Source organism: Pseudorca crassidens, chromosome 10 (assembly GCF_039906515.1).
Source record: "Pseudorca crassidens isolate mPseCra1 chromosome 10, mPseCra1.hap1, whole genome shotgun sequence".
Lineage (NCBI taxonomy): Eukaryota > Metazoa > Chordata > Mammalia > Artiodactyla > Delphinidae > Pseudorca > Pseudorca crassidens.
In genome coordinates this window covers 102,755,618-102,778,021 of record NC_090305.1, presented here as the reverse complement: position 1 = coordinate 102,778,021, position 22,404 = coordinate 102,755,618, and the positions used below count along the sequence as shown (strand labels likewise).

Genomic DNA, 22,404 nt, shown 5'->3' with positions numbered 1-22,404 from the left:
ACTCGAGGAGACACTTGTCCAGGTGTAAGCACTGCAGCAAAGGGTGCCAGGTCCCAGCCTGTCTCAGCAGCATGTGTCACTACCTCATTCCTTTTTATGACTAAATAATATAACGTCGTTTGGATAGACCACCTTTTGTCTATCCATTCATCAATGGACATTTCAAATATTATTAATACTCCAGTTCTCAGGTTCTATAATTCCAAACCATAGCACCCTGTCTTTCAGGGACAAAGCATACCAAAAACACTGCCTCTATTTGGCCACGACCCTCTCGGGTTCCCTCTGGAGGAGGGAGCGCCTGTTCTTTGGGTGAGAACACAGCCCTAAACATGTAGAGAACTGCTGAAGACACTACGGCTTACAGGAAAACCTGGGATTTATTACTCCAGATTCAAGGGCCACTGGGCCAACCTAAGAAATCCTGTCTTTTGCGGAGCCGGATGCTCTGCACCATTTCCTCGCGGCTTCCTCCAAGTCCCCTCCCAGGACCCTCGAAGGGAGCGAGACTGTCGGGGTCTCCCGCTCGGGCGGATCCTCTCCCCGCGGGCCTCCGGTCACGTGGCAGCATCCAGCCAATCAGCGCGGGGCGTCCGTAGTCTCGGCAACAGTTGCGTCCAAGTTCTGCAAGTCACGGGTCTCTTGCAAACTTGGTATTACTGTTTTTCTGGTACCCCATACCCCCGCGCAAGCAAGCACACACACACACACACACACACCACGCACACACGCACGTTCACACACTCTTTTCAGCACCCGCTTCCGGCCCCGCGACCATGGACTATTTTTCTGAAGAGTACGAGGCTGTGTTCCGGTCTCTGCTCCGTAAGTTCACCCTAAGCTCCCGGGAATCAACGCCAGCTCCAGGAAGCCCTCAACCCCCGGGTGGACGGGTGCAAGTGGGGTGAGGACTACGACAGGGACGGATATCTCATTGTGTCGTCCTCTCTCTGGGTGCGGGGTTGCCAGGGAGTCGGGGGCAGGTCGTGCATGTTTCTCAGATTTCCTTGCCCGGGCTGGAGGAGCAGGCCGAGTTGCTTTGGCTTGGAACTAGCGGCCCAATCCATGGGCCCGGGAAAGGTGTCCAGGCCCTCTGGCTGGCCCTACTTCTTCGCTAGACATTAGTGTGTTCAGTATGGGAGAAGAGGCATGGAGAAGACCAACAGTCTTCAAAATTTTGGTGATAGCCTGCTGTCTTTGACAAGCGCTGCAACTTCAGAGGTGAAAGCCAGATAAATGGATACTTACAGAAGAAGGGATGAATACTGGGTCCAGGGGTGACACCTAGGAGTAAGAGGTCTGCTAAGTGCAGAGGATGGGGAGGAATGATTCCAAGGTCCTGGAGAGCTCTTTACACTGGAGCTTCAATTAAGGATACAAGGAGTTATCCAAGCCAAAAGGGGGAGGAAAGGTATTCCAGACCAAGGGAACGGCATGCACAGAGGCCCAGAGACATGAGGTCCTCAGAAAACTGCTGGTAGTTTGAGTGTTGCTGGAGATGAGAGGCAAGAGGGGTCAGAAGGGACAGAGCAGGAGAGATCTTGTGAGCCAGGAGATGGGGAAGCCACTGAGAATGACAGGATTGGATTGGGAGCGTCAGCAAATGCAGAGTCTGACTTGGCAAACTCACAATGTTGGGAATGGGGTGATCTGGGACTGTCCCAAATTCCCAGGCCAAAGACACTGGGAGGTGAGGGAAAGGTGCCAGGCTAGAGGGGGCTGATTGGATGGGGAACTTGGAAAGAGTTCAGTCTTGGTTGAGTTGGAGATCCTTGTAGGCCGTACAAGTTGAGATGCTTTAGGAGCAACTGTATGTAGAAAGTTGGAGCTAATTCCAAGTCATAAATATGGGTATGGGTGTCCTCTGCATATGCAGGGCCACAGAAATGAGAGTGGAGGAGAGTGTTTGGGGGAAAAAAAAAGAGTGCCCAAGTGTAAGCCTGGAGGCTATCTACATTTTAGGAGTGGGTAGGAAAAGAGAGGCCAAGAACAAGTGGCCAGAGAGGTAGGATGGAACTTAGGGAGAGATTTGTATCAGAAGCCAAGAGAAGAGGAGAGAATTTCAAGGAAGTAGTGAATTGTCTCCAGACACCTGAAGGGCTGTCCCAGAAAACAGGGAACAAATGTGTTTTCTGGGGCATCAGTGGGAGAGGACTAGGACCAAGGGTCGTAGAAATTCCAGGGAAACAAATTCTGGGTCAATATAAAGAAGTCTTTTCTAGCAGTTAGAATTAGGCACTCACAATGTTAAGTAGAGAACACCCTGTCACTGGAGGTATACAAACAGGCAAAGTCCGCAGGGGCGTTGTAGAAAGAGTTCCCTGACCTGGGCAGGCAATGGGACTAGTTGGCCGCTGAGAGCTTGCCTCATTAATCCCTGGGGAACATTTTCACACAGGCTCTACCCACAACCACATGGTGACCTCTTTTATTCGAAGAGCCCGCCTCACTTTTCTATCAACGGACAGAGGACCCCAAAGACTACTAGAATGCAAGCTTGGTGGGCCTACAGCCTTCACTCTGGAAGGGAAGGAGCGTAGGGGGAGGTTAGGGAGGAAACAGGAACCGAGTCCCAGCAAGGTAGCTTTGCAGGCCATTGTGAAAGAGCGTCCTTTACTCTAAGAGCAGGAGAAGCCATTTCAGTGAAGCCATTGCAGGGTTTCAGAGGGGGAAGGGATGCCTCTGGCTAAAGGCAGATCATGGATTTGGTGTCTAGGGGGGGCACAAGTGGAAGAGGCGAGACCAGTGAGGAGCATGTTTTGAATGCGTTCCCACGGTCTGCAGAGTACAGTTTAAACCCCTGAACCTGGTGCTGCAGATCACTCCAACTGTATTTTCTTCCATTAACCTCCTCCTTCACACACAATGTGCTTCCAATTTGTGAAACAGTTTAGTAACCCTGAAGTCCCTAAACCCCACCCTGATTGATCCCCATGCTGGCCCCTCTATCCCTTGAAACCAAACTCATTCTGAAAGCACACTCAACGTCCCCTACTGCACGATGACTTCCCAGATCCCTCGGTCAGCGTCTTTCCCCTGACTGAAACCACCTTGTAACCCCTCTGGTTACCCCACCTTGTTCTGTGCCAGCACACTGCCTGTTGGGCACCCAGCCAGTACCAAGCACTGGGTAACTTTCAGTAAATGCTGGTTTGATGAATGACTAAATTTTCAGTCGTACCAAACATCTTGTCCTCAAAGAAATGATAAATGGGTTGTTGAGAAGTACTTACTTCTGTCCACATTGATGTATACATACTTTAATTATTTTCTGACTATGAAAGGAATACGTGGGCATTGTAAAGGGACTTAACAAATGTACTGACTGTTCACTTTGTGCCAGGCTGGGTACTGGGGACGCACAGGAAGTAAGACACAGTTCCCGCCATTGGGAAACTCACAGGCTGTTGGGAAAGAAAAGTATCTTCATCCAGAAAAATATGGTAAATGCTATGAGGGGGCTAAACATAGGGGCTATGGGGACCAAGAGGGGGACGAGGGAGAGCCTGGGGTGCTTCAGGCGACCGTAATGCCTGAGCTGAGCCTCAAAGGCTAAGTAGGGAATAATCAAGTGAACAGGGGAGAGACAGAAGCGTGTTTCAAAGACAGGAAAGAGCACGGTTTGTGGGGGGGCAGGAGGAGGGAACTACGGAACCACAGTCAGCTTAGTTTGGGTACAAATACAAGGTGAGGCAGAAGGAATGAGAGAAGGAGCTGGAGAAATTAGAGGGGTTGGCAGGGGTGGGTGGGACAGGTGAGGCTAAGTTAAGGAGATGGAACTTTATTCTAGAGGCAGCTGGGAGCAATAGAAGGGTTTTAAGCAGGAGAGTTTGGATTTTAGAAGGAAAATGATGGTGACAATATTTTTAATAATAATGCTTTATCCCTTCTGAATTTCAGAACATTCCCACACGTGTTATTCATTTGATCTTCATAATAGCTTCGGGAGGTTGCTACAGGAGAGTTTATATCATTTTAGGCATAAAAGAATTGAGACTCAGCAGGATTAGGTGACAGCCTGGGGTAATATCAAGTAATGGCTAAGAGTTGAGCTCTGGGGCCAAACCAAAGTTCATGTCCCAGCTCTGCTACTAATCAGCTGTGTGACCTTGGGCCTCTCTGGGGTCGGTGTCCTTACCTGTAAAAATGGGTGTAAATCATGATGCCAACCTGTTACGTCTGTCCACTTGCCATTCACTCACTCACCAAATATCTACTGAGCTCCCACTATATGTTGGCACCGTGGAGGTGCTGGGACTCCAGCAGGGAACAAGAGAGATGAGATCTCGGTTCACGGTGTATTGGAAAAACATAAACCAAATAATTGCACCAGGGGTTTCAAATGCAACTGTCTGCCTGAACCAAGCCCTTACTGAATGAAATGAGCTGCGTGTGAGACGATAGGGAATGGTGAGGCCTATGGCAAGCTGCAGAGCGCATGCCCCAGCCTAACGCAGTGCAAACTGGAAAAGTTTAAGCAAACAAGTATGTCAAGCAAAACAGGACCCTAAGCCTCGTTCAGTATGAGGGCTGCCAGTTTGCAGCCCTTGATTTACATACTTATGATAAGTGGTCTGAAGGAAAAGTACAGAGATAACAGGAGGATACAACGCAGCCTGAAGCTGGAGAGTGAACATTTGGTCTGACACGTGGAGAATGAGGAGGAGCGAGGAGGCGATGGATGGGGGAGGGAGCATTCCTGGCAGGGGGAGCAGCGTGTGCGGAACCCTTAGGCAGGATGGGGCTTGGATCATTCAGGGAACAGAGAGAACGCCAAGACATCAGGACAGGGTAAGGAAAGACAGGCAAGTGATGAGGCAGGAAAGGTTGGCGGAGGAGGGTTATGGGACTTTATTTTGAGGACTATGAAAAGTCATGGAAGTATTTCAAAATGGGAGGGTAAGTATATAAAAAAATAATAGTAACAGTGCACTTATTATGAACAAACTGGACTGATTCTAAACATCTCCACCACTCAATAAGGTAGGTATCATCATTATCCCCATTTTACAGATGAAAAAATTGAGACCCTGAAAGGATAAGTGATCATGCCCCCAGTAAGCGGCAGGGCCGGAACTCAGACCGGAGCGTTCTGGCTGCAAAGCCTCTGTGCTTTACGGCACTAGGCTGCCTCAGTTGATCAGACCAGATCAGAATGGCATTTTTGAAAGATCATTCTGATTGCCAAGGGGTACTGGGGGCGGGGGGAGTGGGGTGGAGTAAGATTAGAATCTAAGAAGTTTCATGAGAACGCATATAAATCTCTTAGCATAGTGCCTGCCGTTGGGATTGCCCAGTCACGTTAGATGTAATTATTTTCATCATCATAGCGAGGCAACAATAACGCCAGGCCTGGAACCCAGGTGCCCTGATGCCCAGCCTGGTGCTGAAGCATTTCTCCTTCCTGACTCCTTTGGTCCTCTTCCTGAAAGGAACTCACCTTCTAACCCTCTTCCAGGGTTGCGCCAGTCTGAGTACTTGGTTGACGATGGACGTGCCAGCAAGGAGCTCGTGTTCAACCCTGACGCGGTCATCGCCCACTGCTTCAAGCAGTTCAAGCAGGAGGACTTCCACCTGCCTCAGAGCCGCCGGAGGATCATCTTCTTGCCTCGAAAGGAGGCTCTGATGCCCGTCAATCCCACCCCCCACCCCCAGGCTCCCCCCGAGCCCACCCCCAGCTCCAAAGCCCTGGAAGTTGGGGACATCCAAGAACAGCCAGAGGACCCAAGGGCCTGGCTGACCCAGAGGCTGAGGGTTCGGCAGGACCTGGAGTCATTTGGCCGCATAGAGAGGTGGCTGCGGAACAAGTCCAGACTCACGCCTTCGGAGGCCAAGGTCCTACACGAGAGCCAGAAGGAGCACGAGGCCCGGCTGATGGGCCAGCTGGCCACTCCCAGAGACACCGAGGTGAGCAGCCCCATTTGCCAGATGCAGACACTTCGGGTGTTAGGGGCATGCTGTCATTTCACTCCCTTGAATTAAGCAGGATGGGGATCTTTTACCCCCCCCCACCATCCCCCTCCCAGTCCCAGGGGAGCAAACAGAAGTCCTAAAAAGGTGTATTTGTTATCTATTGCTGCATAACAAATACCCCCAAGGTGACTTAGAGCAACAGATGTTCATTATGTCACTGCTTCTGAGAATGAGGAAGCTGGGAGGAGCTTAGCTGGATGGCACTGGCTCAAGCTCTCATCTCAAGATGCTGGCCTGGGCCACAGACACCTGAAGGCTTGACTGGGCAGGATGACCCGCTTCCAAGCTGGCTGCTGGCAGGAGGCCTCAGTTCCTGGCCACATGGGCCTCTCCCAGGGCTGCTCGAGTGTCCTAACCACATGGCAGCCGGCTTCCCCCAGAGCAAACGTCCAAGAGAGCAAGGAGGAGGCTGCAATGCCTTTTATAACCTCATCTCAGGAGGTCTCAGTTTCAGAAGTTTCACACCATCACTTCTACCACGGTCTGTTTGTCAGGAGCAAGTCACTAAATACTGCCCACATTCGAGGGGAAGGGGGTTGAGCTCCACCTTAGAAGGGGGGAGGGTTGAAGAATTTGCGACTATATCTTAAAACCACCCTGGGAGGAATCATCCCTGGCATTCATCTGTGGGGCATTTTGAATACTCACTGTTCATTCATTGGTTCATTCATTTGTTGAGGGACTATATGTGCCAGCAGGTGTTCACAGGGCTACTGTGAGGATCACAGCTGGGAGGTTGGAAGAAAATTTTTTATAAATTTGTATATGTATTTATATACATTATACATATAAGTCCCTTTTATAAATATGAAAATAGAAGCTCAGTGAGGCCATACATTGTCCAAACCCATAGGGATGGTAAATGGCAGTCAGTAACCAAAGCCCTCATCTTCCAACTCTTTGCAACACAGACACTGTATGGGACATCTCCTTACAATACAGACACTTGAAATTTCTCCCAGTTCAGGTAAAGCTGGCATAAGAGGTTAGGTAACTTGGGTTTAAACCCAGCTCTGCTCCTTCCTAGCTGCATGATCTGGGCCTTAGTTTCCTCAGCTGTTCAGTGGGGATAACCATTGTGCCTGCTTCCTAGGGCCACTGTGACATCTAAATGGACTCATTTATATATGGTGCCTGAGACAGTGCTGAGCGTATCGTGAGCACTCAATAAATGTTTGCCATTTTTATTATTATTGCAGACTTACTGATGTCATCTGGGTTGGCCCCCAAACTTCAGAGTCAGTCCTTGGTGTAATCACAGTCAAAAGCCAACTTTCATGGGTCCAGCACACGCTTTCCTGCCAGCAGCACAGCATCTAGGTATAAGCACAGGTCTTGGGTTAGAAACCCAGCTCCACCGCTTACCTGCTGTGTGAGCCCGGGGAGGTCACTTCACCTCTCAGCCTGTTTCTTCATTTGTAAAAAAAAGGGAAACTAATACCTCATACCGAATTCACAGCATTGTTTTCTTCATTCAGCAAACCATCACTGCCTACCTGCAGAGGGCTGGGGGCTTTGTTGAGTACAAGGATAGGAGGTGGGGTATGTAGCTAACTAAGACATGGCCATGCTCTCAAGATGTTCCCATGCTAGCGGCAGAGGTGGACAGAGCAGATTAAGGACTCTACAGTTGGCCACAGGCCATGAATAGACTCTAATACCCTGAGGGGCTATAAGCTAGGGAACAGCAAGGCCCTTTGTAATCTGTCAAGTGCTGCACCAAAGTAAAGGAACATTATTCCTAAGTACAGTCTCCCTCGGCATCTGTCCGGGGGGACCCCACAGATACCAACATCTGAAGATGCCCAAGTCCCGTATATAAAAGGGCAGAGTATTTGTATATAATCCCCAAGCATCCTCCGTATAAGGAGGATAAATCATAGATTACTTAGAATACTTAGTATCACGTAAATGCCATATAAATACAATGTAAATTTTATGTAAATAGTTGACAGCCAACAGCCATGACAAATTCAAGTTTTGCTTTTTGGAACCTTCTGGAATTTTGGGGGGGAATATTTTCTATCTGTGGTTGGTTAAATCCGTGGATGTGGAGCCCGTGGACCCGGAGGGCTAACTGCATTCCCGTTCACCTGGAAATGGAGGAGTAGGATTTGGACAGGAAGAGAAAGAAGGAGAGGTGTTCCAGGCAGGAGGCCCAGAAGGGGCAGAGGCTGGGAGGTGAGGGCAGCGGCAGTAGGAAGCTCCGGGCTGGGGCATGAATGTGCACTGAGAGCCCAGTGCAATTAGAATACTGACTGGTCTGACAGGAGAGATGTGGATAAGAAGAAAGTTTTACTTCTCATATTGTCCAAGCCTCTTGTTTCTCATGGGAAGTTGGAGGCCCAGAGAAGCCAGATCCCCCAGGCGTCCCGTGGCAGGACGCACCTGCCGGAATCCAGCGCTCCTTGCCCTCCCCCTTGCTGTCTGTTCAGGGTGGCTCAGACTCTCTCTCTCCCACTTCTTACTCTGGGGATCTAGCTCCATCGGCCTGTCTCCCCCAAACTCTCCCCTCTACCCCACTCTCTTGCCTTTTTCAGAAGAAAAGCCCGCGACCCCTCCACCGGCAGGTGCCCCCGCTACCACTGCCCAAACCCTCTGCCCTGTCGGCCTTGTACTCTTACCTGTGCAGCCACAAGATCAAGATCCAGGAGATATTTCACAAGGTGGAGCAGGGCAAGAACCAGAGGATCTCCAGGGAGGAGTTCATCACGGCTCTGAAGGCGGTAAGCGCCTCCCCCGCCCCCAAGCCTGGCCTGACTGGGGGATGGAGGGCGCCCATGCACCACCCTCCCCCCGCTGCCCCCTCCCCAGATCCTGCTCCGACCATCAGCCGTATTACTTATAAAGCCGCACTGGTATATGTGGCTTAACCTGAGGCCCCATCAGACCCCTAAAGCCACCCTGCACTGACCTGACCTTGAAAGGCCCTAGCTGAGTGGGAAGTCTGCGGAGTCAGCCCCATAAGCCGCCAGCTGCTTGGGGAATCACCCCAGAACTGAGCACAGAGAGAGCTGGGCCTTCAGTCCTGCCTCTAGAACCTTCTAGAACTTCTGGAACCGTCATTGGCATATGACTCACCCGGGGTCTTGTTAAAATGCAGCCTCTCTCTCAGCTTCCATCTTGTTAAAATGCAGCTTCTTGTTAAAACGCAGTGGAAGCGTGGAGTCCTCACCACTGGACCGCCAGGGAAGTCCCCCCAAGATGCTGCATTCTAACAAGCTCCCAGCGATGCCTGTGGTACAGGTCCACGGACCACACTTTCACAGGTTCTTCAAAAATTCAAATTAGTTGTAAATAAATAAAAATCCAGTTCCTCAGTCACAGCAGCTACAGTTGGAGTGCTCAATAGTCACATGTGGTGAGTGGTTCCTCCACTGGATCCCTCAGACATAGAACATTCCCGTCATCCCTTCCATCGGTCTAGCAGAGGTTTGCTAACCATGGCCCAGGAGTCAAATCCAGCCAGTCTCTTGTTTTTGTAAATAAAGGTTTTTTTCCTGTAAATAAAGTTTTATTGGAACACAGCTACACCCATTATTCTACATATCGACATGGCTGCTTTCATGCTAGGAGGGCAGAGTTGAGTAGTGGTGACAGAGATCACGTGGCTCCCAGAGCCTAAAAATATTTACTATCTGGCCCTTTCCAGAAAAAGTTTGCCGACTCCTGGTCTGGGTGAATTAAGCTTTTATATATTTTGAATACAAGATACCTTTTAAAAAAACTTTAGGAAGGGGAATGCTACATCTTTCATGGTCTTAAATTATCACCAGTTTTCCCACTATCATTTTATGACATGTAATTATCGAAACAACATTTCAAAGCATTTAAAACAACAAAAAATGAAGAGTTGTTAATCAATGTAACCAAAAAGATAAAACATTAAGTCCTTTAGCACCAGGTAAGTTCTGATCTTCTTTAAGTAAAGCTCAGTGAATGATATCTACAGTCTAAAGAAGCTGATGAAGTTGTATTTCCTTTAAAACTTTTCTTCTTGAATATTCGATATTGCTGGCAAGCATTTTACTTCTCTGAAGTTGCTCACCATCCTTAAAGGAGTAATGTGTATCAGATTTCCGATTCTTTTCTACTTCAGTTCAGGGAGGCTTATGTGTCCCTCATGGACAGGGATGACAGACGTGAAATCCTTCTTCCAGCCCAGCACAGGAAGGCTGTCATTGAGATTGGAATGGGGTGGGGAGGGAGGCCAGAGGAAGAAGTAACAGACTCTGCAAAGATGACGATATGTCTGGACTGGGTTTTGAAGGAGGGATAGGAGTTTTTCAGGCAGGAAGTGGGAAATGTCTGAGTAAAGGCAGAGGGTGAGAACGTGTAGGGTGTGTTCAGGGCCCCGGGAAGGGCTCTGAGCTCCTGGGCAGAGACCTTGGGTGTGAGCTGGGGGTGGCTGAGTATGAAACTAGACGGGGAGGTGAGGCCAGGCTGGCTGTCCTGGCAGGACGTTTGGAGTCTGCCCGCCCGCCTTGGGGCTTCTCTTCTCTCCTCAGGTTGGAGTCCCTCTGAAAAGCCAGGAGGTGGAGGACATCGTGATGTATCTCAGCTCTCTGGGAAAGCACAACAGCATCACCGTGGATAACCTGGCCAGCACCTGTGAGCAGTGGTCTTCGGCTCAGCAGAAAAGCACCCTGGCAACTGCAACAGAGTGTACATATCCACCTCCACCCCCGTGTCTCCACTTCCGCATCCTGGGAGCCAGTGTGATGGAGGCAGCCTTGGCTCACTTGAGTGTGTTCTCCACCTCTGGCTTACTATAGGTGGGCCAAGCCTCCCTCTGGTATTTCCAGGCCCAGAGATCAACCGCAGGGTAGATATTCTCTTGAGTGCCCAGCTCCCGGGTCCATTCAAAGATGAATGAGGCCCAACCCTATCCTTAAAGGAGGATTCTCAAAGGGTGGTTTTAGCCCATCAAAGCCCACCTGATAGGCTGAGACTGACCCAAACGGCAAGCCTTTCCACTTGTATGTGGGTCCAAGGCCTTCCCACTATTAATCTACATATTATTGATAAAAAGTTAACTAGAATTCAGAAACTAGAATTAGTACATGTTTAGAGTTTACTGGAAAACCTACTTTGGTATTCTACTATCAGGGATATTAGCAGGGCTGCTGTGAACAGTTGTATAGGTTGTGCACAGCTCAAGTTCCATTTGCCAAGCTGTGTGATTGTGAAGCCACATCTATCCAGAGGAAGCACAGAGGCAAGTTAGAAATGAACCAGCCGTAGCTCTGCCTATGAATTTACAACACAGGGTACATCATGTTTTTTGTTTGTTTGTTTGTTTATTGTTAGTGCCACTATTGTAAAAAAATTTTTTTTGAACTATAGATAAAATTAAAGCCCTCCCTTGACTACTACCCACCATTCCAGAGTCCTCCTCAAATATAAACACCTCTCTCTTCTTCTAAATGAAACAGATCTTGCTTTGTCCCCACCCTCAGGTTGGCAGGAATTTAATTTCAGACACGTTTGTGAGGGTGGACGTGGGGGGACCTCCTCGCCCTCCCTGAGGTCATGTAAAAGCCCGGGAGGGCAGCAGAGGGGTTTCCTTACGGAGGTGAAGATTTGGGCGGGGTCTCTGGAGTTCAAGGTTACACGGAGCTGGGTGCTCAGCGTCCTCACGGGTAGTTTTAGAGACGCCTCCCGTAGCGCATCCCCTCCTCAGTCCCACAGGGGAGCGAGATTTCTGACCTCTGGTCTCAACAAGCCTCCAGGCCGAGACACTGTCACCCCAGGCACAGTCTCCGTCCCTCTCAGAACCCCAGGGAACCTGAGTGCCCCCACTGTAATGAGATCCTGTACCCTTTGTGTCTGGTGCATCCTTGAGGTCTCCTGGAGTTGGGTGGGCTTTCCCACCCATGCTCTTTTTGCCTTGTCATTATGCATTACTAAAGCTTATCATTATCCGCGTAGTTGGCTGCAAGTTATTTGCTGAATGATCAGAGTGCCCCAGACACAAACGTGCTGGTACACGTTTGCAGCAAAGGTATTTGGGACCTATTATTCCCTAAGAGCCAAGAGCAGGTATCTGCTTGGCCAGTGCTATCTCAGTGTCCTCACTGAGTTCCTTTTCCCTGGAGAGCAGCAGTGGGTAAGGTAAGCGGACTTGGGTATCGCTTGCTTTGCTTAAAGGGGCAGTAGCATCAAGAGTCTGGACGCCTGGCTTACAAGGGAGAAGGCGGTGGCTTTGGGGCACCCCCTGTGGGCTGCAGAGCTTTACCCTCATTTACCCACAGCATTAGGTCATTTTCTCCTTCCAGTCCCGGGAGGTCAGGGCTACTATTCATGCTTTGCAAGGAGGAAGCTGAAGCTTGGAGAGGCTGAACACCTGTCCACAGTCTCAAAACTAAAAGGTGGCAGGGCCAGGATTTCATTTCTTCCTGGGACAGTGGAGGCCTGGAAACAGGATGCTAGAGGATGAGAATGGCAACAGGAGGGCTTGTGGCCATGGTGCAGGTGACGGAGGAGGTGGCCACACTGGAAACGGAAGAAGGGACACCTTCAAGGTGCACCTCAGATGGCACTGACCGGACACGTGGGCACCTGCTTGGTGACACTGGTTAACTGCTTGATGGATTCCAGGGCTGGGCACCCTCTCAGTTCCTCCTTCCTCTGTCTCTTCCCTCTGCTCCTAGACTATAGATCTGCCAAGGACAGTGATTCCCCACAGAGTCCATCCAAGAAGCAGCAGGAGAATTTAGCCCCAGAGCCTCTCAAGATGGACCTGCTGACCGTGCCCGTGGTCAACACCGACATGGAGGCCCAGCCTATGACCCTGGAGGAGATGGACGATGTGGGCAAGCGGTACCGCGAGAAGAAGCGGCAGAGCAAGGTGCCCCCGCCAACAGGGGAGGGATGGGGCTTGGAGACTGGGCAGGCCTGGGTTCAAATCCACTGCCCCTGCATCACCTTCTGGCCGGGGGAGCTCTTAGTAGGGGGCTTCCTTACCTCCCTGTTGCCTCTTCTGTATGTAAGAATGGCACTTACCTCACAAGGTTTCTGTGAAGATAAAACGAGATGATGCTTCTGAAAGTATCCCCTTCGTCCAACTCTTTAATTATGACTTCACATCCTGAGCCCAGGGCTGCATCTTCATCACAGCTGGAATCCAGGAACCTGGCCTGGGGCCTGGCGCTGAGTAGACACTCCAGAAACAATGTGACGAGTGAAGGAAGGGAATAACTGATTACCTGAGTTAATTCATCCAATAAATATTTATCGAGAGCCTGTGATGTGTCAGGCACCGTTCTAGGTGCTGCCTAGAACAAAACAGCCCCAGGCCCCAGGAAGCTGAGAGTCTAGTCAGGGAGGCAGACAGTACTAATATAATACTATCTATCAATAAATATTTTCTACTATATACTTTTTTTGTTTCTTTTTGGTTGCTTGGGGTCTTCCTTGCTGCGCGTGGGTTTTCTCTAGTTGCGGCGAGCGGGGGCTACTCTTCGTTGCGGTGTGTGGGCTTCTCATTGCGGTGGCTTCTCTTGTTGCGGAGCACGGGCTCTAGGTGCACGGGCTTCAGTAGTTGTGGTGCACGCGGCATGTGGGATCTTTCCGGACCAGGGCTCGAACCCACATCCCCTGAATTGGCAGGTGGATTCTTAACCACTGAGCCACCAGGGAAGTCCCTCTACTATATACTTTTTATAGTATAAATATGTATGTATATATATACATATATAAAATAAAATGTCAGGTATTGGTAAGTGTTATATTGACTAAGATCTGATTAAGTTGCATGATGAGAAAACCCAGAATGTTAGAGCAAGGATCAGCAAACTTTCCCTGTAAAGGCCCAGATAATAAACATTTTAGGCTTTGCAGACCATGTGGTCTCTGTCACAACAACTCGGCTCTGCCATTGTAGCATGGAAGCAGCCATAGACAACAGCTAAACAGATGAGTATGGCTGTGTGCCAATAAAACTTTATTTATAAAAGCAAGTGATAGGCCAGATTTGACCTATAAGCTATACTCTGCTGATTCTGATTTTATTGTATTTATTTATTTTTGAACAAAAACAAGGAAAATTTTGTTAATAGTTGACTACATCAGAGCAGTGATTCAAGTAGACGTCAGAAACTACTTTGGTTTAATTAGAACAAGAGATTTCTATTTTAAAATGCATTCTCGGGGGACTTCCCTGGTGGTCCAGTAGTGAATCCACCTTCCAATGCAGGGGATGTGGGTTTGATCCCTGGTCAGGGAACTAAGATCCCACATGCCACGGGGCAACTAAGCCCGCACGCCACAACTACTGAGCTCACGCGCCTCAGCTAGACAGCCTGCGTGCCGCAAACTACACAGCCCACGTGCCCTGGAGCCCATGTGCCACAACTAGATAGAGAAAACCCACATGCCGCAACTAGAGAGAAGCCCGCGCACTGCAACGAAAGATCCCGCATGCCCCAGTGAAGATTCCACGTGCCGCAACTAAGACCTGATGCAGCCAAAAAAATAAGAAAAAAAAAAACCTTAAAAAAATTAAATAAATAAAAAATTCATTCTTGGACTTCCCTGGCGGCCCAGTGGTTAAGACTCCACGCTCCCAATGCAGGGGGCACGGGTTCGATCCCTGGTTGGGGAACTAAGATCCCACATGCCTCATGGCACGGCCAAAAAAAAAATGCATTCTCATACTCACAATAGCTATTTAATCATTTCTTCATAATACATACTAAGGTAAGCAATGACCTCCATTAACAGCTGATTCTGATTTTAGAAGCTTTAAAAAGATAGACTTTTTCTTTCCTTACAAAGAAATAAGGCCAAAAGTGGCTGTACGCTCCCCAGGCTTCTTCTATACCTTCAATACCTTGCTCTGTCATCCTTAACACGTGGCTTCCACTTCAAAGTCACATGTGGCTGCACCTAATTTAAATTCCCACACAGCCAGACAGTCGAATGTAATGTTTCAACAGGACACCTCTAGGGCCTAGTGTATGTATGATACAGTTGTGTGTGCGCTTCCGTGTAAGGGGCTGTGCACACAGAACCGCACACGCTGACCATTCAGATGCTCTTCCGGGGATCACCTGGACCACGTGTGATTTTTCCTCCCAAGCCAGACTTCAGAACCTGCATTCTTTGCTGTTGCCCCTCACGGGGGCCTGGGGGGGGAGGTATATGAGGCTCTACATCTGCCTTGGGCCAGGAGGTGAGGAGGGGTGAGTGCCAGCCTCTGCTCTCTCCACAGCTCACCATCCCCTCCATCCAGTACACGGAGCACAGCGGGAACAAGCACTTTGATGAGCACTGCCTCCCGTCCACCATCCACGGGGAGATGGAGGCGCTGATCAACAGGTCGCGCACCAGCACCTTTCTGGTCTACCTGCAGTGCTGGAAGCTCTGCAAATCCTACAGCCTCCCGCTGACCGAGGACGTCCTCATGAGAGGTAAGGGCCTCGGGGCTGGTCCTCCGGAAGGTGCCAAGGGGGCCCACAGCCAGGGCGAGGATGGCGTCCACCTGAGGTCTGTCCTTCTCCAGCTGACACACATCAAAGCACGCCGCTGCGGCCTGTGGTGGGGACATTGCGGGGCCGGGCGGTGGGGGTGGGAGATGTTGGTGGTGGAGGGAGGAACAGCCCCGCCTGGTTCGCTCTTAGATGGGATTTTACAGCCCTGCAGGGCTGCAGGCTTCACAGGCCTGGAGGTCTGGGTTCCCCAGTCTAGAGCAGGAAGCGCCAGGCCAGGAGTTCCAGGTGAGGGAGCCAGAGGTTGGGCACAAAGAAAGGATCCCGATTTCAGAGAGGGAGTCTGGCTGGAAGTGGTAACTGCTGTGATGCACTGGGTGCTCCAAACCACTTGTCTAGGCCAGGCCTGTTTCCTGGTGCTTCTACCACACGGAGGGAAGAAGGCACCGGGAGACAGGTTCTGCTGAGGCCCTTTGCTCTCTGCTCAGACCAAGGCCTCCACCCTGAGATTTCCTACTGGTTCTGCCCTCTGCGTGGGGGAAGGATTGTGTTTTCGCACACGCAAGCAGAGCTGAACCCTCCACATCTCTGGGTGTGTGCTTCTGAGACATGGGACAGGGGAGTGTCCCCATAAGCCCCTGCTGACCATGTAGCAATGCCGGCATCCCACATTTATGAGTTTATTTATTTAACGGGCAGGTCACTGTCTGTGCTTTAAAAACACGGAGTGAGCTGCACTTGAGGGCAGAGGTTTTCCCATAGGAACTCTGCAGGAAGGAGCTGTGGCCATACTGGGCATGTGGCTTTCTCAAAAAAGGGGGCCCCCAGAGAGTAGTGTGACTTACCTGAGAACAAGAGTTAACAGTCACAATTGATTGTTTCCATCTTTTCCCCCAGATGGAGGGAAACACGTGCTAAATGTACAGGGCCCTGGGTCTTATATTAGTTTGCTAGAACTGCCATAACAGAATACCACAGACCGGGGGCTTAAACAGCAGAAATGTATTTTCTCACAGTTCTGGAGGCTAGAAGTCCAAGATCAAGGTGCCAACAGGGTTGGTTTCCTCTGAGGTCTCTCTCCTTAGCCTGCCGATGGCCACCCTCTGGCTGTCTCTTCACATGGTGTTTTCCGTGTACACATGAACCCCTGCTGTCTCTCTGTGTGTCCAGATTTCCTCTTCTAAGGATACCAGTCAGATTGGATTCAGACCCATCCTAATGGCCTCATTTTAGCTTAATCACCTCTTGAAAGGCCCTATTTCCAAATACAAATTCTGAGATTCTGGGAGTTAGGGCTTCAGTATATGAATTTGGGAGGACACAAGTCAGCCCATAACAGGTCTATACAAGAGGAAGTGGCCAAGGGCCTTCAGGAACACAGGCCAACCAGCCTAAACGGTCATTGTCTGCTGCACACGCTGCCCACCCCTTGCTTGGGCGGCCACTTGCTGCCCGCCTGGGTGGGGAGGGCAGAGACAGTAGGAGACCCCACTGCTCTGGACACCAACTTTTCACCACATCATCGTTCCTTCCTCCTCCCCTGGGGAGCCTTGTCTACCTGGATCATTTACATTCCCTGGTCTTGGCTAGCGGTGGAGCTGCAGCTGTGTCTTCTAAAATACCAGCATGCTTGCCAGGTACCCGAAGGCTCCTGTGGGCTAGGTCTTTTCCCCGGACGTGCCCCTTGGTCTGTCCCCACCAGAGGCTTGAGCCTCTACTGATTCTCTCCACCACTGGCTTTTGCTGGCTTCTGGGTCCGCACACAGGTGAGCTTCACCTGTCTGCAGGATCCCACCACCCATGGGCACATGGGAGCATCTGTGGGTGGGCTTCCTTTTGCTTCTGGTTGGTCTAGATGGAAGAGACACTGGTCCATCTCTGACCACTGCCCTGGCCACTATCTGTTGGCTGTCCTTATGACAGAGGCATGATCTGCTGTGGCCCAAGAAGCACAAACACAGGGATTTCCAAGTCTGTGTTCAAGGCTAGAGCTTGTGTTCAAGGTCTCAAGCTTATGGGCCGGAACTCCAGAACATCGAGGCATTTCCTGTCCCCACTGAATATAGCTTTATTATTTTTCTCCCCCTGATTTTATAGATAATCCATGCTCACTTATATTTTTTGAAAACATAAAAATAAAAATCCCCCCAGCGTGAGTTGACCAGCAATAATATTTTAGTGACTGTCCTTTCACAAGGACAGTCTTTCTTTACTATTTACACAAAATTATTTATGTAAATCATTTTTAAAGTCGTGTGTGTGTGTGTGTGTGTGTGTGTGTGTGTGTGTGTGTATATATATATTTTTTTTTTTTTTTTTTTTTTTTTTGCCGTACGCAGGCCTCTCACTGTTGTGGCCTCTCCCGTTGCGGAGCACAGGCTCTGGACGCGCAGTCTCAGCGGCCATGGCTCATGAGCCCAGCTGCTGCACGGCACGTGGGATCTTCCCAGACTGGGGCACGAACCTGTGTCCCCTGCATCGGCAGGCAGACTCTCAACCACTGAGACACCAAGGAAGCCCCTATATATATATATATATATATTTTTTTTTTAATGTAGTTTTCAAAAATCATTTAAACCTTTAAAAAATGTTGACATGGCACGTCTCCTCCTTCCCTCCCTTCCCTTCTCAGCTCCGCAATCCCTGCCCTCCCCGCCCCAATAACCAGCATTAATAACCTGGAGAATAACCCTCCATCACTGTGTCCAGAACATGAGATGTTTGTGTGTCACCATCTTAGGACAAGCCCTGCTCAGCAGCTGCAGGAGGGCGGAGCCCCAGCCCAGTGCTTCTTACGTTCTTTACGAGGAGAAAACTGCCAGCGACTGGGTCTAAGTTAATCTAGTGAAGTCTTGGGTGAGCCCTCCCGTCCTCCTCCTGGACTTCTGACCAGGACGCCCCTGCAGAGTGGGGTGTAGGGCAGCGCTCCGTCCTAACTACCCCCAGGCCTCGGGGCCACTGCTGCCCTAGCTGTGAACAGGCACCCTCACCTGTGGTCCTGTGAGCGGTACCGCGCCAGCCGCGCCTCCCGACAGCGTGCTGCGGTGATGCACACACCACCGTAGGGGAGGCTGGGAGAGGGCCTGGGGGACGCTCTGCGCTACTGTTTGCAACGTGCTGTGAATCTACAGTGATTTAACAATAAAAATTTTTTTAATGTATATAAGAAAAATCTTTTCAAGCAAAAATGTGAATTTGTTAAAACAAATAGACAAACCCCCCGCTCTGCCCCAAAGGCTCGGTATGGGGAGGGGTCTTGAGCTGACAGGCCGTATTTCTCTTGCTGCTCACAGCCCTGCTGTACCCGGGGGACAAGATCATTTTCCAGAAGGACCAGGTGCGTCCAATCCGGCAACCGGGAGGCTACTACTCGGACCTGAAGATCTTCAGTCCGAACCAGGCCCTGCTCCGATCCCAGGGCGTTTCCAAACCTGTGGCTCAGAAGCCTGACAAGCTGAGTGTCGGCCCCCTCCTCCCCTGCCTGTGCTCCTGTCCCACTGCTGCCCCTTTGCTGGGGGCCTGGGGGTCACGTTGTGCCAGTGTCTGTGTCCTAACCTGGCATGTCCAACCCAACTGATCACCATGGACTGGCCACGTGTCCCCAGGCACGTGTCTCTGCAGCCGCCTTGCCTCGTTCCCACACAGCCACCCTCCTGACCACATCCTATGTGACCCCAAGCTCTCTGGAAAAGGTTAAAAAGAGGGACTTCTTAGAGAAATGGGGGAGGACCCTTCACAAATTATGGGCTGGGTGTCAGGGCCCCTGCAAAGGACAGTGATGGCAGCCCCTTCTCTGTCCTGCCTTCTCTGGCAAAAGGTGGGCTTGCAGCCCCCCAGGAGGAGAACAGAACTCTGCACTGGGGCCTCCCCCTGACCCTCAGATCCCAAGTCCTCTCTAAGAAAATGTCCTCCTTTGTCAGGAGGTTGACCCGAGGGCAGGCTATGAACGAGCATCAGTGGTGACTGCAGACTGGAGAACGGCAGCATCCCTGCAGAGTGCGGGAGGAGGGGGCAGCTGACCAGATACCATGAGGGGGGGAGGGGCCCAAGACGGAACCACACCGTAGGTCACTGCCAGCTGCCTGCTAGGGTAGTCTGGCCAGAACAGCGGGGGTGGGATGTAGCAGAGCCGAGTGGAAATCCAACAGGCCAGCGGTTAAATGGACAAGCTACCTTACTCACCGAGCCTCAGTATGTTCATCTGTAAAATGGGCACAACAGCTATACCACACACAGTGAGGACCAATGAGAAATGCAAGTAAGCTTCTTAGCAGTTAGCACTCGAGCACTGATTGTTGTTGTTGTTTTAGCCTGCCCCGTCATGGCGTTCTCCAGTGCAGGAGTGGGCTAGGTCTGCAGGTGGGGCTGTCCACAGCCCTGGTTGGGAAGAGCTGAGCATGAGCAGGGCAGGTGGTGGCCTAGAGAGTCCTTTCTGATCCCCTAGTGACTGCCTTCCAGCCCCTGAGTGGCTGCCACCAGTTCCTGAGCCATGAACCTAGGGAACCTGAGAAAGTGACTTTTGTCCTGCTTAGGTGGGCCACAGTTATAAAGGATAGATGTCCCCCGGGGCAGGGGTGGACTGGTTTCATTGGCTTCTTTGAATGCATTGTGAAAGATGCTGGAGCCAGACGCAGGCTTGCTGGGAAAGTGTGCTGCGGTGATTAGTGATGTCTGCTGGGAAAGTGTGCTGCGGTGATTAGTGATGTCTGCTGGGAAAGTGTGCTGCGGTGATTAGTGATGTCTGCCAGGCCTGAGGTTTGGGGCGTTAGCTTTCACCACCCTTGTCCTCAAGGCTGGATTCAGCTCTGGAAGGCAAGTGGGAGTCAGGGGCCCCAAAAGGACTCAGATTACCGAGCATGTCTCATAACCATCTGGGAGGTCTCTGTGCTGGGAAATGAGAAACCCGAGGCTCCACAAGGGGAGTGACTTGCCCCAAGTCACCCAGCCAGCCAGGCCTTGAGCCCAGGGCTGTCATCCTGTCTGCCTGACCAATAGGGGCCCAGAGGTCTAGACACCCCAGCGCACTGTGTGTTCCACTGGAGCATGGGGGACAGAGTCAGGGCCCCACCCAGGTAGAAGAAGTTCTCCTTTCAGAGCTCTGGTCTGGACTCAGAAGTGGACCCCCTGTCACACTGACCTACTCCCCAAAGCCCCACTGACCTGGATTTCCTGTCTCCTGAAAAGGTACCTCTCTCTCTCTTCTCCACTAGGAACATGCTGAAGAAAGTCAAGAAAGTCAGCTTTAAGAAGTTTGAGGAATTCACCAGGTCCGTAGTGATCATCTAACTCTGGGAGGGGGGCGGGTAGGAGGAAGGTGCCCAGAACTCGCATGTTGCAGGGTACACGGCAGCACTGCACCTGGGACTCAGTGCCCAGGAGCTGAGGGGCATAAAATGACACTTAGGAGTGCTAGGCAGACACTGCTCTCCAGATTTTAGCTCACGTAAATCCTCTCAACAACCCTATGAAGTTACTCTTAGCATTCCCATTTTGCAAAAGAGGAAACTGAGGTACAGGAAGTTTGACTATCTTGCTCAAAGTCACATCTCTATTAAGTGGTGGAGCAGGGATTCGAACCCAGCTGTGCTGGCTCCAGAGGCTGCATTTCGAACAGCACATTAAAATGCCTCTGCAGAGCAGACAGTGTGCACTTAAGAGTTTGGGTTTAGAGGCAGCAGACTGGCCCTCAAGCCTGTGCCCTGCCACTTGCTGGCTTGTGTGGTCTTGGAGAAATAACTCAGCCTCCTTAGGCCTCCGGGTCCTCGCTGGTGAGGCAGATGGGACAATAGAGCCCACCGCACAGCACTGTCGGGAGGGCTGAGTACTAGAGTGCTTAGCACGGTGCTGCACCTCCACTCTGCTCACAGCGGGTGGGCTCCGCTGGGAAGCAGCCCCAGCCGCCACCTGTCTCCATGACAACCGTCCCAGTGTCTTCTCCTTCTCCAGGAAGCTGAAGGCGAAGAGGCCCAGTGGTCCGCAGCTAACCCATCCCAATTTCTTCTGGCCGGGTCACCTCCTGGACAAGCTGAAGCTCTACCTGCCCACTGTGACCGTGGACCGGAGCCTGGCGCTCTTCAGTTGTGTCCAACACCGGTCCCAGGCCTACTCAGCCACCTACCATCCCGACCACTGGTGGCCCATTAAAGACATGAACTACATGACCTATGCCTATTACGATGCCCCCAAGATCTACCACATCAACTGGACTGGCCCAAGTGTCACCAAACCTAGCCATCCTGGGCCGGGGGCCAGTATAGCTAGCAGCCCAGAGCCGTAGACACAGGGACGGTATCAAAGAACCAAACAGAAGTCGTTTCAGTGGGAAGGCCCGGGCCAGCTCTCTCCAAACTCAAAGTGTGCAGTGTGTCAGAGAGTGGATGTGTCCAGGGAAAGATGTGGGTTTTGAGCATTTCCCTCTCCTGACCTCTGTCCTTTTGAAATAAACCACGTTGGAGTTTTTCTCATGTCACCTGTGATACAGCTGATGTGATTTCCTGCTCAGGAGCTGTGGCCAGAGGGATGTTGGCAAGCTGGGGTCCTGAGCCTGGGAAAAAAACACACATTGCCTGGGGTTTTGACGGGGATGCCTGCATGGCACCTCCAGCCTCTCATCCTGGATCTCAGGGCCCACCAGGAAGCAGCAGGCAATGTGGGTACCCCTGTGCCCTTCTCTTGAAATAAGTGTCCCTCATCCCCCAAAGAATGAGCCATTTGGTTCACTACTTCCAAAACTCTTGGGCCTTTCACAAGTGCAAGCACACTGGTTCGTGAGCCCTTCCCCTGATTCGCCCACCTGACCCCCACATCAAGACATTTTCCTTCACAACACACACCCTGTGGGCTGCTGTTAGCACAGTGCCTCTGTGCTCAGCATCCCAGTTGACTTCCACAGCCCACAGGGCAAGCAGGATTCGTGAGGCGTGGCGCAGTCTCGTGAGGTGTGGTGCAGTCTCAACCCTACGGCGTGCCAGCTGTGTGATCTTGGACAAGACATTCCCTT

The 22,404-nt window shown here is 51.0% G+C and overlaps 2 protein-coding genes across 3 annotated transcripts in view; both read left to right on the top strand.

Annotated features, from left to right (window-relative positions):
• The window catches only part of RPL32 (ribosomal protein L32), a 122,531-nt gene that overhangs the window by 94,314 nt on the left and 5,813 nt on the right, over window positions 1-22,404 (top strand). The gene's annotated exons all lie outside the window — the stretch shown is intronic.
• Window positions 298-21,873, top strand: EFCAB12 (EF-hand calcium binding domain 12). Of its 2 annotated transcripts, XM_067755535.1 has the most exons (9): window positions 591-825; window positions 5,459-5,907; window positions 8,514-8,699; window positions 10,482-10,638; window positions 12,627-12,823; window positions 15,188-15,386; window positions 18,698-18,857; window positions 20,615-20,671; window positions 21,351-21,873. In XM_067755535.1, exons 1-9 carry the CDS (start codon window positions 777-779, stop codon window positions 21,679-21,681), a joined length of 1,785 nt encoding a protein of 594 aa, XP_067611636.1. In that variant the 5' UTR covers window positions 591-776; the 3' UTR covers window positions 21,682-21,873. The 2 variants fall into 2 exon arrangements, with proteins under 2 accessions (XP_067611637.1, XP_067611636.1); XM_067755536.1 differs by lacking the exons at window positions 18,698-18,857; window positions 20,615-20,671; window positions 21,351-21,873 and adding an exon at window positions 17,744-18,659 and having other exon boundaries at window positions 298-825.

What these genes read in the sequence shown, in the direction of transcription:
- EFCAB12 (XM_067755535.1), top strand. Translation starts at nt 777, where the DNA reads ATGGACTATTTTTCTGAAGAGTACGAGGCTGTGTTCCGGTCTCTGCTC. An exon ending in TCATCACGGCTCTGAAGGCG is followed by an intron (nt 8,700 to 10,481) that starts GTAAGCGCCTCC and finishes TTCTCTCCTCAG; the next exon opens with GTTGGAGTCCCTCTGAAAAG. An exon ending in CCTGGCAACTGCAACAGAGT is followed by an intron (nt 10,639 to 12,626) that starts GTACATATCCAC and finishes CTCTGCTCCTAG; the next exon opens with ACTATAGATCTGCCAAGGAC.